The 18,064-nt window shown below is 36.4% G+C and overlaps 1 protein-coding gene across 3 annotated transcripts in view; it reads right to left on the bottom strand.

The window, feature by feature from the left end:
• The window catches only part of PRRG1 (proline rich and Gla domain 1), a 107,899-nt gene that overhangs the window by 38,035 nt on the left and 51,800 nt on the right, over positions 1–18,064 (bottom strand). For all 3 annotated transcript variants that reach the window (XM_032756710.2, XM_032756709.2, XM_058441807.1), the window contains exon 2: positions 15,398–15,448. In XM_032756710.2, coding sequence (XP_032612601.1) covers positions 15,398–15,407 — 10 coding nt within the window. In that variant the 5' untranslated portion in view covers positions 15,408–15,448. The remainder of the gene's footprint in view (positions 1–15,397; positions 15,449–18,064) is intronic.

Here is an 18,064-nt window from a genome sequence, read left to right as displayed (position 1 = left end):
TGAGAACATGTGCCCCTAAAATTAGAATTTTTTAAAATGTGAAAACAAAATAAGGGAGAAGGTGACAGCTTTGATCTATAGGATGAAATCAGACTATCTCCTCTAAAAACATGGGGCAATTTCCAGGCTGCAAGGGCTTGCGTTAGGACGTTTAACTAAAGCCATGATGTTTGAAACTAAAGTCAATCACTTCCTTAAATTGAGTGATCACTTCCTTAATTGCCTTTCTCCTTAAATTGTGTGAGTTAAATTACAGCTATCAGCTTAATCAAGGATTACATGATGTGACAAGTATACAGAATGTAAATGTGCCTTGAGAACACAATACTGAGGTGTTATTTAAAACATGCAGTTTTCCCATTAAAAGAAATAAAGAAAAACCTAAACCTTTTTTCTTCAGATTCAGTTAGGAAATACTCTTATTAAATTAAATATTTCAAACCTAAGGCATATTTACACATACACACACACAAAATAAGTATATTTATTCAAAAAATGTAACTACTTTTTCATAATTTCAAAATAAATAAGCTCTCATCCATGCTTTCTCTTCAAAAGAAAATAATAAAAATAAATTAAATAAGTGGATGCAAAAAGTCACAAAGATGAGTAGCAGATGACCTCTGCCCTCAAGGTTCTTCAGTGCAAGAGGTAACAAAGATATAATAAAAGAGATACACAAAGAACTCTATTGTAAGACTGAACATGATGGATGTTCTTCAAGGTCAGAAGGCAGGCATATTTCTGGTGGGTGTGTGAGTTTGTGGTTTGGATGCCCTAATTTATTTATTTATTTACTTACTTATTTATTCATTTTTGAGACAGAGTTTCGCTCTGTAGCCCAGGCTAGAGTGCAGTGATGCGATCTTGGCTCACTGCAACCTCTGCCTCCTGGGCTAAAGCAACCCTTCCACCTCAGTCTCCTGAGTAGCTGGGACTATAGGTGTGTGCCACCACACTCGACTTTTCTTTTTTCTTTTTTGTTTGCATAGATGGGGTTTTTCCATGTTGCCCAGGCTGGTCTCAAACTCTGGGCTCAAGCCATCTTCCCACCTTGGCCTCCCAAAGTGCTGGGATTACAGGCATGAACCACAGCACCTGGCCATAGGTGCCCTATTTTTGATATAAGACAGTAGCAAGAACATCAAGAACAGAGAATGAGGACTTTCTACAAATGAACCTAGCATTCCATAGCTCTTCTTCAATGCAAGAGTCAGGGCCTCTCCTCTAGACCTACTGTGCAACCCTGGAGTTACTGGATTTCTCGTGGGAACAAGGTTAGTCAGAAAAGGAATAAAGACATTATGGCATTGATGGGGGGAGACTTGTGGTTGTTTTGAGTAATGAATTTAATCTTATTGATATCCCAAGCTTGTTAAGTAGTATGCACTAGTTAGAAAGAAAAAAGGTTGTCAGAACAAACAGCTATGTGAAGAAAACAAAAACCTAAGTGTCACTTATTCATCTATGAAACTGAAAAAATAACAGCAATCTCAAGTTATAAGTTATAAATGAGTGCTTTGCTCAGGGCTTGACAAAAAACAGATTTACAATAAGTAGTAGTGTGACTCACTGTCATTACCATTGTGGCAGTTATTCCGTGAAATAAAAAAAATGATATGTATCAAGCTGATAATACAAATACACTTAGAAAATATAGAATAAATAGGATTAACTTGCCGTGAGTCTGTCTCCTTAACTTCAGGAATGCCTGGGAGTTTGGTCTCCTTGATCAAGTCTGGGATAAAATGTAGTAGCTTTATGAAGTGCTATTTAATGTCTCAAATTCACTTGGGGGCACACTGTAGTAGCTTGTCTGAACTGTTTTTGGAAAACATATAGGCTGATTACACCTGACTAATTGATTACATAGTCTAGTTTCAGCTACATGACCAGTGGGATATCAAAGATATTCTGTAAACATGTGCCTTAGCTCCTGATACCAAGGTTATCTTGCACATATCTTGGTGGTTCACAATTAGAAGACAAATGTGTCCTGTGCAACTAAAAATGGCCTTGTGAGTGATCTCTCTCCTGCTATACCACACCTTAAGCCATTATTAAAGCCTTATGAGAATATACCCCATAGAATCTTATAAGTCATTTCAATTAACCAATGCTGTATAGTTGCTACAATATACTTTTATGATTCATAAATATTTTGGGGATATCATGAGATTTTAAAATTTCAGAACTTCTCAAGAAATGGTCCAGAAATGGTCCTTATTATAAGGACTTGATACTTATAACAAACTTGTGAGGAAACACCCTTTGCCATAATGTATATGCTTGCTTTTATTAACTTCAACTTTGGTCAAATATATGTTGATAGCTTATCATCACTGGAATTTTAGCAACAGACCACAAAGAAGCTCTTAGAAAGGATAGATTATGAAAGAAAAATTACGTACATGACAGATATGTATGTTTAGATAATCACAAGTAATTATAACAAAATATGCTTTATTGAATTTTAGGTTGATAGTTTGGGTGGCTATTCAATGTTTTACATAATCACTACAGATATGAATGACAGTAATACTTCATTTATGCAGAAATGCAAAAGTTGCTCAAATAAACCCATTCTCATGAACTTAGACACAAGAGATGACCAAGGTCATACATTACAACTCACCTGATGCTTTATCTACAGGGGAACCTCAACTTCTTACACTAACCAAAGGTCAGTTTCCTCTATCCACGTGCAGGAGCCTGGCTCCTGAGACTTCAAAGCCTCATTGAACATGAAAACTGGAAAGCAGAAGGGGAAGGGTGGGCTGAACTAGATCAACATACTGAAAGCCAACAGAAGTGAAAGCTAATTAATCTGAAGGCAAGGGAAAAGAGAGTCAGAAGGCTCTTTGAGGGTTATTTAGAGTAGGATCTAAACCCCATCACACTGACAGCTCTCCAGGCTATAGACATCAATGATTATGTTTATCATGGTGAATGTGAGTCACCAATAAAGGGCTATATGATGTTCAGGATAATGTTCAAGAAGGCAGTAAATTATATAATCTAATTTAGAGCTATTTCTATAAAAATATGGTTTTTAAAAATCTTTTAAATCATGTTTAAAAAGGTAAGCATCCACAATCTGCAAAATATATTTGCTCAAACGGAAAATTTGTTCCCAGTGTTGTATAAATGTTGGTGTACCAGAGACTGAATCTACAGAGTCCACAAACTAACAAGGAATCCGATTTCTTTTCTGACTAAATCTCTAGTAATCCGGCTTAATTGTAAATTTCTCATACAAGACTGTAGAACATGCAAAGCTCTCTGCTTATTTGAGCCTTCTGTTTGTCACATGAAAGCTGCCTTTTGAGATATGTTGTTGAAGTCTAAGAGAGCCAATATCTATTAACCATTTTCACCAACCCTGCATTGAGGCAAGTGAAACTATAGGATAAGGAAAAAGTGTGGTATGGTAAAAAGGCCCTGAATTTGTAGTCAGGATATACGGATTCCTGTTGCAGCTCTGGCAGTAAACTGGCTACCTGATCCTACATTTGTTGCTTATCTGAACATGTTTCCTAATTGATGAAGCAAAGGTGTTGGATATGATTTCTTAAGTACTTTCAGTTGTAACCATAAAGAGTTCTATAATTGGAAAGAATTTCAGAAAGTGGGAGTAGTGTATTGGATCCAAATCCTTTTGGGATATTAATACACAATTTTCCAGCCAAGCAATCACCATACCCTAAACCAACAATAAACAAACAAACAGAGAAAATCAAAAAAGCACCCACCCCACCTAATCCTGTGCTTAGCTTTAGTTTTTAAAAATCTTATGAAGTGTCAAACTCATAATTCTTTGTTTTCTTGCTTCTAAGTCATTTTGATACTATTATTCAGTTGTGCCTGCATATAATGCTTTCAAGCTTTTATTTTCTGCTGAAATAGGTGTTAAATAGGTACTTCTTATCACAGACTGATGGAAACTTTTCCTAGGAAATCAAAGTCTCATACTCTGAAGTGACATTTCACTTACTAAAAAACAAAATTAGGCAAACTAAAAAGACACTATTTAAATCATCCTCCTATTTTTACTTAGGAAGGTGGAAATATGTACAATGTCCCAATTTATTTCACCATTGTTAAACTATTTCTGAAAATTAAAAGCTAACTTTTTATAGCTGATATGTTTATAATAATTCAGAATTTATTGTATGGTGGTGCTCATGTGCCCAACCAGTTTTTGCAAACCTATAGTTTAGTATAGCATATAGTATATGTTTACACAAGAATGAGGGAACTGAAACCCATTCAAAAGCTCATATATTTAAAAAATAATTGGAAGTTGCAGGATTGAGCTAGTGGGAGTGGGAAGTCTAAGAGACTGAGAGAAAAAATAATGATTATTAATATATTTAATACCTAAAATCTACCCCCTAAGGACCATACAGTAGTTATGATCATTACCTAAAACTTAAAACAAATCTGTAGTACCAGAGGCATACAATGAAATACCAGATAACAGGTAGGTTTCCTGGAAAAAGTGTGGGTAATATGCCAGAAATGGATTTCTATGAGAGATGACAAAAGAGGTAATGTGTGTCTATAAAGTCAGTATTCTTTAAAAATAAAACAAACATGGTTCCCACCAGAGTGACACTAACTATCTCAATATGGTATTCTTAAAAGCCAAATTTCAGAGCATACATTCAGATGTCTCTCATCTAATGATTTTATGCTTTGTAAGGAAAAAGGACATAGAGAGAAATGGCGCAACATATTCTCCCACAGAGGAAGGCAAAAGGCAAAGTTTTCTTTAAAGGGGTTTTAAAATTTGTAACTACTTCTTATCAAAAGAATTCTTCATGAAATGGCAGATTACACCAATCAAATTAATAGCAATTATGCAAATTGATTTAAAGGTATGGTATTCTAATACATATTTCTGAACCAAGAGCAATGCCTTGCCCCCAAGAAACAAACAAATATGGAATTATTAGTGTAAATTGGCATGACTAAGCATACAATCAGGTGGAATCACCAAAACAGGAGAACTCCAAAGATAGCTAGTTCTAATCTTACTGGTGCCTCAATTGTACCAGCAGCAATATCAGTAGTCTTGATGTTTGCGGTTGTTACAACCATATTTCCTTTCTAGTTTATGGACCCTATCTATACTGATTACATTCTATCTCATATAGAAGACTATGGTAATAGCTGTGACTAATAATCATCATTTAATAGAAAATAAAGACAGGTAGATAAAACTCATGAGATTAAATATAGCTTATAATGCATAACTTTATGTTGCAATGATTGCTTTACAACTCATCAGCATAGACTGTAGGATAGGTACCCTATGTGATAGTTGTAATCTAGACTCTAGGAGTGGATAACTCTCCTAGTAGGACACATATTACATTTAACCAAACAGCCACATTTCAAAGGTAGCTACTACAAAAGCATTTGGCTATCTTTCTCTCCAGCCCACAATAGAGCATAGTGGATTTAAGAAATGGAGTTTCATTGATGAGTTTAGTGTTATTGTTAGTAAGCACTAACATGAATTTCACAAGACTTTTCTCTGGTGAAAGAAATGTTGTTTTTATGTGAATTTGCTCCAGAAATGACAGCAGCAGCCAAAGGTTTGCCTGAACACAGTATAAAAATCTAAAGCCTCTGCAGTTTGTACCCTTAGGAATGGTGGCCAAGACTTGATTCCTGAAAGGCCTCATGTTTACCTGCTGATACGAAGGATTCTTGATTGCTTTAATCTAACTAGATGGGTTAGCTGAATACCATTGCTAGAATGCTGTCACACATGCCTTAGATGAACTTTTTATCTCAGATATTGTGGGAGATCCTAAATAAGGAAAGAAATAGGATTTCATAGAGTTTATATAATAAGTTATATGGCAGAACTGTGCCATCTTGTTGATAAATGTCTGTGTATAGCAAAATTCGGCCTAAGACTTAGTTGTAACCTGGTAGTCAGATTGTGGGGAGCCTAGACTTCACATGCCTTTAACTATTGGCAGCTACTGACATTTGCCAAAAAGAATGTAGTAATTGTAAAAGCCAAATTGATTTTGATTATATTCAATAAACTCTTGCTATTGATTCTACATGTACATCAATCCCAAAGGAGGTGGTGGGCTGATGCGTAGAATTCTGGAATCTCATTTGTTTCCAAACTGGACTGTTAACCACCCATGAAATCAGCACATTTTTATTTATTTTATTTTTCTGAGACAGAGTCTCACTCCATCACCTAGGCTGGAGTGCAAGAGTATGATCTCGGCTCACTGCAAACTCTGCCTCCCAGGTTCAAGCCATTCTCCTGCTTCAGCCTCCCGAGCAGCTGGTACTACAGTGTGCACCACCGTGTGCGGGTAATTTTTGTATTTTTAGTAGAGACGGGGCTTCGCCATGTTGGCCAGGCTGGTCTCGAACTCCTGGCCTCAAGTGATCCACTCGCCTCGGCCTCCCAAAGTGCTGGGATTACAGGCGTGAGCCACCGCGTCTGGCTGTGACACATTTTTAATTAATTCAGTTATATATATACACAATCTAGATGCTTTAAGAAGCCTCTGAACTCAAGGGTTCCCTATGCATACTGCATTTATATTGGTTGAAGTACGTGAAATTACAGTTTTTGAAGGCCATTTCATATGGTTCAACCTAATACGTTGAGTGTAGGTTCATATGGTTTAACCTAATACATAGGCCACATTGGAACAAGAATTATATACTTCAAAACCATGAAATAGAGAGTGAATCGTTTGTCACCATCAGAGAAGCACATAATATTAGCTATTCCACTAGTTCCTCTATCACTTTCTTTCCTATCTGTTCACACATTAATACAGCCTCAAAAGGTGGATGGTAATTAATGTTCATGAGTCGCAGATTTTCAGAACTGAAAGAGATCTTTGAGAGTCACTGAATCTGGTAGCTTTCTAAATTTTATTAGTCATAGGATCCTCTGCAAATCAACCTATCATGAAATAAAAACAGATAAAATACAACGTAGTAGAGTTGTTCTGTCTGAAGGAGAGGTGTTATGTACCAGCGGTACTTCGTTTTCCTCCCTTCCCTCATGGTGGCCCCTCAGGGGCCCCTTTAGAAGACATGTGGCTTCACCGAACACATTAGAAACCACTGATCCATCTTAATCCCTTCATTTTGCTGACCAGAACACTACACTGAAATCAATAGGTTAAGTGACTTACCCAAAGCCACAGCTACTTGATGATAGGACTAGGACTGTACCTTGGTCTCCAGAATCATACTCTGCTCTCCTTTAGACTCAACTTACTTCTATAAAAACACCATTATATCAAGAGAATGAAAAGACAAACCACCGAGTGGGAGAAAACATTTGAAAAAGGTACATCTGATAAAAGATTGCTATCCAAAATGTATAAAGAACTCTTAAAACAGTAAGAAAACAAGCATATAAAAACGGGCCAAAGATCTTAACAAACACCTCACCAAAGAAGATATATGGATGGCAAATAAACATACGAAAATATGCTCCACAGCATATGGTCATGTGTCGCTTAATGGCAGGATGCATTATGAGAAATGCATCGTTAGGTGATTTTGTTGTTGCACAAACATCATGGAGTGTACTTACACAAGCCTAGATGGCATAACCTACTATACACCTAGGCTATATGGTATAGTCTCATTGCTCCTAGGCTACAAAACTGTATGGCATGTGATTGTACTAAATACTATAAGCAACTTACTGAATACAGTGAATACTGTAAGTAACATAATGTAAGTATTTGTGTATCTAAACATATCTAAACATAGGAAAGGTACCATAAAAATATGGTATATAATCTTATGGGACCACCTTCATATATGTGGTCTGTCATTGAAGAAAACATCATTATGCAGCTCATGGCTATATGTCATCAGGGAATTGCAAGTTAAAACAAGAAGATACCACTACACACCTATTTAACTGGCCAAAATCTAGAACACTGACAACATCAAATGCTGGCAAGGACATGGAGCAGTAGGAACTCTCTTTCATTGCTGGTGGGAATGTAAAATAGTACAGCCACTTTAGAAGACGGTTTCGTGGTTTCCTACAAAACTAAACATACTCTTACTATATGATACAGGAATGGTACTCCTTGATATTTACCCCCAAACAGTTGAGAATTTACAAGCATCAAATCATGGAAAGACATGAAGGAATCCTAAATGCATAATACTAAGTGAAAGAGGCCAATCTGAGAAGGCTTCTTTCTCTTCAATCTGAGAAGGCAAAATTACAGAGATAATAAAAAGATCAGTGATTGCCAGGGGTGGAGAGGGAGTGGGCAGGAGGCATGAATAGGTGGCACACAGAGGACTTTATTTTTAGGGCAGTGAAACTACTCTGTATAATACTATAATGGTGGGTACATGTTATTCTTTACACATTTACCCAAACTCATAGAATATACAACAACAAGAGTGAACCCTAATGCAAATTATGGACTTTGGGTGATAATGACATGTCAATGTAGTTTCATTGATTGTAACAAATGTACCTCTCTGGTAAGGGATGTTGATAATGGGAAGGGATTAAGTGACTGCTTAATGGGAATAGGATCTCCTTTGGAAGTGATGAAAATGTTTTATAACTAGAAGGTTGCACGGCAACCTTTAGTACTTTTGGTAACTATTTTCCTTACAGCACAGCAACCTTCTGGTTACAAAATGTACTAAATGCCACTGAATTATACACTTTAAAATAGTCAAGTCTATGTTATATAAATTTTGCCTCCATTAAAAAAAAATCAATAGTGCTAAAGTTGAGAAACCTTTCTAAACTTATGTGCCAAAGGTTATTTTCTTCTTTAATAAGTAAATGGCAGAGAGGACTGCATCAAAGACAAAAAGCATCAAGCACTATAATGAGTTTTTTAAAAGTAGCCTCTCAGTTAGTTCTTTTTTTTTTTCTGGTGAGAAAAACTTGCCAAGAAAAAATTATGGCAATTGTCAGCCACAAGCAAATTCGTATTACTGTTATAAAATTCTGAAGATAAGAATTTATAATAAATTATTGACATCATCTAAACTAAAGAGGCCTGAATATGTCACAATAAAAAGACTCTCAAATCTAATATAGGCCAGAAAAATGAAATAATTAATTGACTTTAAATGGATACCTTCACTTGAACCATAAACCAGGGGAGGTGCCAAATAAAATTAGGCACTTCATTATAAGACAGTTACTTTACAAGGCTTGTCAGTTTGAAGGTTCATTCCCTATTCAACAATATAGAGCTGTACACTCAGTTAAAGTTTAGAATTGGCTTCAACTTAACAATAGTTTAGCAGTGAATCAAATAACATGTATTTACTGTGGTGGCTGTAAACCATCTTCCCTTCCACTAAGTCTTGACAACTAGGGGGATATGTTTGAGTGCCTTGGGATAAAGGAGCCCAGCACATGCAAGGACTCAGAGGAATTATGCTGCTGTGTTTTAATAAGAAACAAAGACTAACTGGCAACACTACCACTGTTTTGCTATAGCACGACCATAAAAATTCATTTATGCTAAGACATTAAGGTCATGTTACTATTAAGTATAGAAAATGAAAATGGAAACTGACTTTTCATATTAAGATTTTATAGACCTAAGATTTTCTTCTAAGCTAGGTAGGTAAGACCTATTTCCAAAGACTAAATACTGGAAGAGGAGAAACAGAAAAAAAGAATCCTAAGTTATCTTCATATTTTCATTCAGATTATCCTCCACAAATAAGACCTGCCTGATTGCAATCATTAAGCTTTCCAGATATTGTTTTGTATATCACAAAGCAAAATTAATCCTTTTGAAAATTCATGGCTATTATTCCTATTTTGTGGAAGATGTGTACAAGCAGCTAGCTCATGATTTGCTATTATCAAGACAACATGATGAACTTCTCCCAGAAGCTCTGTTTTTAAGGTAGACAGTGAAAATAGCCATTAATAACTTCATATGAGGCTAGCAGATACCACAAATTGCTTCTATAGCACTTAGAAGATTCAGTAATAGAAATGTGTTCTGAGATAGAAAAAAATTCGGATGGAAAGTAGCTATATTTTTAAAAGTCAAATTCTACTGAAACACTGTAATAAAAATAATAATCACAAAATTTTTAAAGCAAGAAAACTGAAAGATATTTATTGTAGGTAAAGATAATACTTACTGGGAGTACTGGGCCTTTTACCATTTTATCATGAATATGCCAGTTGGTCAGAGGAGAAATGAAAAGGTAAAATATAGTTTCAATTACCATCTGAAGATGATTAAAGATAAATACCCTAGAACAGTCATCTGGTATCCACTGGGGATTGGTTCCAGGACTTCCACAGATACCAAAATGCTCAAGTCCCTTATATAAAATGGCATAGTAGTTGCATATAACCTATGCATATCCTTCTTTATACTGTAAATCATCTCTAGATTACTTATAAAATAATACAATGTAAATGCTATGAAAATAGTTGTTATACTGTATTTTTATTTGCATTTTATTGTTGTATTCTTTTTTTGTTGTTGTTTTTTTCTCAAATAACTTCGATCCATGGTTGGTTGAATCTACAGATGTGGAACCCACAGATATGGAAGGCTGATTACATTATAATATTTTGTGAGCCTATATATACACATTTGTAAAATCCTTACATTCTCTTTGTAAAAATGTTCTCTACTAGAATTTTACATATAATTTTATTCATACATGCTGTTCATTTTTGAACCAGTATCTCATCTTGTCATCTCATGCTATTCTAGTGTTCCATGATGCATTATATTCCTTGTGTCAACAAAAGCAACAAAGATAAAAACTCATCAGTCAAACGGGTGAGTTTCACATAGGCCAGGTAAGCAGCATCAGGCCCTTTACTTTAGGCACTCTTGTGGACTGTGTAGCACAAGCTTCTGAACTGAATTGTTTTGTAATCTACTATGGTCACTGCCAATCAGTGTGGCTGCCTTTTGAATTACCGCAGACATGGACCACTGCTGCTCAGAGGATTTTAATATTTGAGGCACTCCACCATCTGATGCACATGTATTTTAGCTGTTACCCTAAAGGTTGATGAACAATGAGCCATTTCCCTTTGCCTGTCTGTCCAGTCCCTCATGATAATATGAACATTGCAGATATTAAAAAATAATTTCTTCTATACCTCTCACAGCAACAGATAGCTCCTAAATTTTTAATTGACTTATATACTACTGATGATTAAGATATTCAGAACATGGTTTATTGGAAGAAAAAAACTAGATGTGACATAAGAAGACCTAGATTTGCATTTTGGCTCTCCATTAGTAGTCTGTGGATTACAGATAAGACTTTTTCTTATGAGTCTCAGTTTTATAATACATAAAATGAGGATAATAATCCCTATTTACATCATAGGGTTGTCTTACAACTCAATAATGTAGAGGGAATATCTGTGAGTTATAAAGTACTCTACAGAAATGTGTTAATATCAGAATAATTACAGATTCTTAAGAGTCCCAAATACTAAGCCCTGTTTAAGAATTCATACATAGTGAATGGGATTTCAGTGCCACACACACACAATGGACACTGGTAGTAGTAGACTAATAAAAAATTAAATATACAAGGCTGTTCTCATCTTCCCCACCTTAAGATTTAAATTTTGTTTATAATCCTTCATGTCACATAAACGAATGATTCTTCTAACACATATGTGCAAATAACTTCTTCATCTAATATCTAAGAATGCTAAAAGAAATTCACCTCAGTTTTAAGTTCTCACCTAAACTGTACAGTTATCCAGCTGTGTTTTTTGTTTTCATGCATCCTTAATTTATGTAATGAGGCTAGTGTCATGTCTTTGCAATGTTTTTCCTCTGTGTCCCTCTGTATGATACACTGGGCTACGTTTGTGAGAATCTTTGCCAAATGCAGGAAAAATTTCATTGTACAGTGCCAGAAAAGAGAAAAATGAGCATACAGTAGCATCTTTTTCTCCCCAATAACAGTGTCAGCAATTAACAAATGTAATCAGGCAAACTAAGCAAAGCTTAGAGAGTAAAGGATAGAGTCTCTTTGAGATTCAGGATATTACAAATGCTTTCAAAGTGGTCAACACAGTGAAAATGCTATCACAAGCTTCTGTATTTGTAAAAGCAGCATTCTTTGAAGCACTTCCCTTATCTCATCACCAGCTTGGAAACATGCCTATCTTTGCAGATTACATTACCATGCCCTGTTCTTTAGCAAGAACTACAGTTGACTCTTGAACAACACATATTTGAACTGCACAGGTTAATTTATACGCAAATTTTCTGCAGTCTCTGCCACTTCTAAGACAGCAAGACCAATTCCTCTTCTTCCTCCACTGATTCAACATGAAGATGACAAAAATTAAGACCTTTATGATGATCTACTTCCACTTAATAGTAAATACATTTTCTCTTTCTTATGATTTTCTTAATATTTTCTATTCTTTAGTGTATTTTATTATAAGAATACTGTATGTAATACACATAGCATATAAAGTATGTGTTAATCAATTGTTTATATTATTGGTAAGGCTTTCAGTCAACAGTAGGCTATTAGTAGTTAAGTTTTGGGGGCATCAAAAATTATACATGGATTTTTGATTATGCAACAGAGTCATCCCTAGCCCTCACATTGTTCAAAGGTCAACTATATACTAATTGCCTGACCATTTGAACAAAAGGTTGCTGAGACATCTTCTAAACTAAGCACCTAATAGTCCCTTTGCTAGTGACCTGATGAGCAGTCTAAAAATGAATAGAGGAAATGATAAAGAATGGGTTTCCTTGTCTCAGTGTAGCTCTCTCCTCTATATGGCTATAGTAGTATCCAACAACCAGAACATTCTCCAAATCCACTTGAAGCTTTTGGAATTGGGTGAGGACCAAACATGATGTGCTAATGTTATAGGAGTTACTAAGAAATTATTTTAGGCAGATAGATAGGAAAGGGGGTCCTTGGGAAGTTTTTGTTTCTTTTAAAGCAGCTCCAGAAACGTTTCTTGTCTAGCAGGAAAGCCCAGGCTCTTAAAGTTGGGCCGGCAAGCTTTGATATGCAAATATCTGCCACTGGAAACTGGGTCCACACAAACATGGTGATTCCCGCCATCTTCTTCCCCTTGCCCCAACAAGTTCCTGGCAACATGGCCACCCCCACATATCCCCACGTGTGTAGAACATCATGGGGACACATTTGCACATTAAAACGCTAGGGTGGGAGGGCCAGTTTTCTCGCAGGATATGTCAATGACATACCTGGTCACACCAATCCCCTGAGCCCTATGCAAATCAGACACTGCCTCCTCCAGCCTCCTCATATAACTGACTGTTTTCCACCACATTTGAGGTTTCCTCTCTCAGCTGTAAGAGGGAGCTTCTTCCTTCTTTCTTGCCTATTAAACTCTCCACTACTTAAAACCACTCCACGTGTGTCTGTGTCATTTTATCTAACTCGACATGAGACTAAGGACCCTGGAGTTCCCCTAGTCACTGGAGCCGTATCACTACTCTAGAAGCTTCCATTGACAGCTGATTTGCGGGCAGGATGTGGCACAGATTAGTCCCAGAATTCCAAATAGTTTTTAAAAAGTTCACTTAGTTTTAAAATTTCTAAACCATCAGAGATTGCCATCTTTTGTGAAGATCTGGAAAGAACCAGAATAGCTAGGCCTAATCAATTTCCAAGGGAAGCTCTGGAGAAAACAGGAACAAAAGCTGATTCAGCAAGATTCAAGAAGATATTTTCCATGATTGATCCATAATCCTTAGGGCTTCCTACCAGGGCCGATACAAGGGTAGGGCAAGCAAAGTGCAACAAAAGGAGGAACTCTCAGTTGCTTGCATGACCCAAGTCCCAGTCATGCTGCCTACAGAAGCATCTGGTCAAATAACTTCATTTTTACCCATTAAAAAAACAATGAAGATATAGTTGGTCAGTAACGACAGTAATGGGCAGATACCACTGCTGTATTTCATTATACTTTAGAACTCTCAAAACACTTTTACATGTATTATCACATTATGCCAACCACAACTTTCTGAGGCTAGAAGTGCAGAATGTATTAATCCCACCTCATGGATGAACAAACAAGTTCAGGGAGGTTCTAGGATTTGATCAAGGTAGTAGAGGTAGAACTTGAATTCAGGCCTTCTGTATCCAGTATTCTTCTCACTATACTATACCACACCATACACCAAATCTTCCTCTGAGATCCTTCATGGCATTCTAATTTTATAATTGTGAAAATTAATAAAATGTAAAAGCTGTTGGAACCCCCCAAAACACTTTAAGCCTTGGGAGAGATGTGACTGTGGTTTCAGTCACATAACATATTTTGCAATTCTGTTTCTTAGGTTATAGTTTAACACTCTTCCTCATTGCTATTGTTTTGTAAATGAATAGCAAAGACCAGAGGCCAGACCTCCCCCTTTCAGTCACTGATCTTTGCTACTCTATTATCCTGTACCTAACTCAGACCAGATGGTGCCCCAAACAGAGACCCCATGACAATCACATCTTCAGTGTGGAATGTTAAATACACCTTTCCCGAAAGAAAAGGACCACCTGGATCAATCAGGTCATTGTAACTATGCAGTAAGCCTTACATAGAAAGATGTTAAAATTCTGTTAAAATATCCTAAACTTTGTCTATTCAAGTGATCCCCAAACTTCTACAATTGGAAACAGTGATTTCCATTCTTTGGACTCCGTCCTCAACCTTTGCACTCGAACAAACTCTTTAAACTAGATTCTGACCCTTTTGATTATTTTAGGTTGACATGATATACATTAATTAGAATTATTTATGAAGTCCCTGTGGTGGCTGCTTAATATTAACAATGAAATGAACTTAACTTTATCTGTTGTCCACTGCTCATAAACAGCCTTATGAGAAGGCAAAAATAAACAAGAGGAATTCATCTAATGGTTCTTAATGCCGGGCTTTAAAATTACAAAAAAAATTACAAATCAACCTCACAGATGATTTTTTTTTACTACTGTCATTGGCTGCATAGTAGACTCTTTTTATTTTATGTTACTAGCAAGAAAACAGAAAACAGAAAAAAGAGTTATAAAGAAGCTGGGTTTGGGGAAGGTATATATATATATAGTATCTGTGAGTTATATATATATAAAATAGTATATACTATATATATAGTATCAAGTTTGATCCATCTCTCCCTGTACTGGGAGGTCTCTACAAAATAAGAAAATCAAAGATCCAGTGAATAAATGTGGTTGATGGTCTTTCTCTGCAAAGCCTTGCTTCAGACAAAAACTTTCTAACACTAACAAGAAATACAATTTAGGTGTCCACAAATATACTATGAGTTAGAAATTTAATTTCCTGACTATAATAGCTATGGAGACAGTCTAAATTACTTAAAAGGGAAGAGAAACTTACCCCTCCCCATGTTTTCTTGTGGTTTCTGGCACGTCCCTGGATGATGATTCCCTGTACAAAACAGAGCACATACACACAGTCAGATTGATAGAGGCTGAGTGGCTACATCAGATAAGCTCCAGTACAGCTGATGTGGTCAATGTGAGCATTTCATTTCAGTACATTCCAATCTTTCTCCCTTACATAAATGTTTCCTCCCTCACAAACAGATAATCTAACCTCAGAGGACAGAAGCACAATATTCTGGAAGCAGGGGCTCTATATCAACTTACTATGACCTTCTTTATCTGGTACTAGTTTCTGCCCATGCCAAATAACAATCCTCAAATTGGTCACACACTTATCTCTTCAGAAAACAGCAATATCAACAAAAATGGCAGACAAAAATCCCAAAAGGCTCAATGCTAATAACCAGGCCAGCAAGTTACTAGCTTTCCTGTCTCCGTCTTCCCTTCAATATCATTCTGTGACAAATCCAATACCCTTTATAGTGTAACATTTTTCCAAATGGTGTAAAACAACAGCATCCCTAATCAAATTAGCCCTGAGGCAAAGCAGCCCACAGAGTTATTTCCAATAAACAGTATGAACCAATGACCATAAACTACTGACAACAGAAACTTTGGAGAAACAAAAAACATACACTGCAATTACAGAGAAAGGGTGTACACAGGGGAGCAGAAATTCTGTTTCCAAAAGATGAAAAAAAAAAAACTCATACATACACAGAAACCAATTCATATTATAATGCTTCATTTTCTCACAGGGTTCAATCATAGAGCCATCATGTATTTATTATTCACTTGTCATGTTCCCAATATGAAACTAAGCACCTGAAAGGTAAAGCTATAAGACATAAACTATCAGTCCATTAAGGAATCTATAACCTACTTGAAGTTAAGCAGAGACCAACGAGGAATAAATATTAGACTGAGACCTGATAATCAGCTGTGTGACACTTGATCAATCATTTCCTATCACAAATTCTTTGCAAAAGGAGGAGGCTCAACTATATGAGTTTTCCCAAATTATCTTCCACAGCATGTTAAAACGTGTGTTATTCAAAACAGGGCTCTTTGATCTGGTAATAGGGTAGAAACTCATACCAGATAAAGAAGGTCATAGTAAGTTGATATAGAGCCCATGCTTCCAATGTAGAAAATACCGACTTAATCAGGTTTCTTTATTATAAGACTTTTCAGAGCCTTTAAAATGCTAATGAGCAATGGGACAAAAGTACAGTCTCAAAGTATTTAGCTATATAGTCCTTTCTGTAAGCAATGGGCGTTTCTCAGGAGTCTTGTTCTTTGGAGCTCATTTTGGAAAACTGGACAAGATAACTGCTAAAGTTTCTTGCAGCTCTGAAATTCTATTATTTTCTAACAACACATTAATCATATGGAACAAAATTAGCATAAAGTGAATCAAGAAAGAAGTCAAGGGGGCTGGATTATCTGAGATTATCTGAGATAATTATCTGAGATATCTGAGGTAATCAGATTATCTGAGAATCAGAAAGTTGAAAGGAATTTTAGAAATCATCTAATGACTTCTCATCAATGCATCTTTTTTGAAAGCAGCAGACAGCCCTCAAAAAATTTGATGCGGACGGACCACCAATATATAAAAAATGGGTTAGGGTGGAACTCCTCAGGCAGAATTGGGGTGGAGGGTTGTAGTCTCACCCACTGAGATTTCTTCTGGAGGTGACCTGGACATACCTCATCAGAGACCTAGCACTATAGGAAGCACAATTTGAAATCCAGTGACTCCTGACCCTTCAGATGAAGCTATTCTGGGAAACCTTTGGGAAAGTGTTAGAACTCATACCTTTTTACAGGAAGGTGCTCACCCTTCCCAAGGGTCATCTCAATTTTAACCGTAACCCATTCAAATCAGATAAATGAAATAATCATTATGTCAACATAACTATAAAACCATCCTTACCCCAGGAAATACCAAAAGAAAGTTAATATACTAAAATATAATCCATGTACAAATGAGAAGCCATGAAAGAGTTAAACAGGGGAGTGATATAGCTAAATTGGGATTTTAAGAAGACACCTCTGGCAGCAGTAGGGAAAGGAGATTTGAGGTGTGAGAGTGGCTTGACCAGGTACAGTGATATCAGAGATGCTAGGTAAATCTGGCAGGACTTCTTGTATTTTATTTTTTGTTTATTCTTTAATATTTAATAAAGTCTTTTAGAAAAGAATCAAACCGATTTCAGTTGTGTTAGGAGAAACCACAAAGGAAAGAGCTTTCAGGCATGGGCCAGGATTTTCAAAGAGGAATTGCTGCTCCAGGGGTCAGCATGGTGGAGACAACAAGCATCATTGGAGGCAGCTATCTTCCAGGGGAAGATAAAACCAAGGAGGCAAAAATCAATACTACATGTCAGCCACCTCATCTAGCGTTTCAGTAATAAACCTCCAAATATCAGCATCTTATTTTAAATAAGATAATTTTCTTACAGAGATAAAAGGCTCAAGGCCTACTACCCATATCACCTCAAACCCCAAACTCCTCCAGGCCCAGGTTACCTCCTTGCTGCTTCTGATGTCATGATCTTTCCATTCTGATCCTCTGCTGTTCTAGTCTCTGGTCCCTTCTTTCAGCTTGTGTGTGTGTGTGTGTGTGTGTGTGTGTGTGTGTGTGTGTGTGTGT

This window comes from Hylobates moloch, unplaced genomic scaffold (genome assembly GCF_009828535.3).
Source record: "Hylobates moloch isolate HMO894 unplaced genomic scaffold, HMol_V3 SCAFFOLD_7, whole genome shotgun sequence".
NCBI lineage: Eukaryota > Metazoa > Chordata > Mammalia > Primates > Hylobatidae > Hylobates > Hylobates moloch.
The sequence above is the reverse complement of the archived record's forward strand: the minus strand, read 5'-3'. Positions and strand labels throughout refer to the sequence as shown.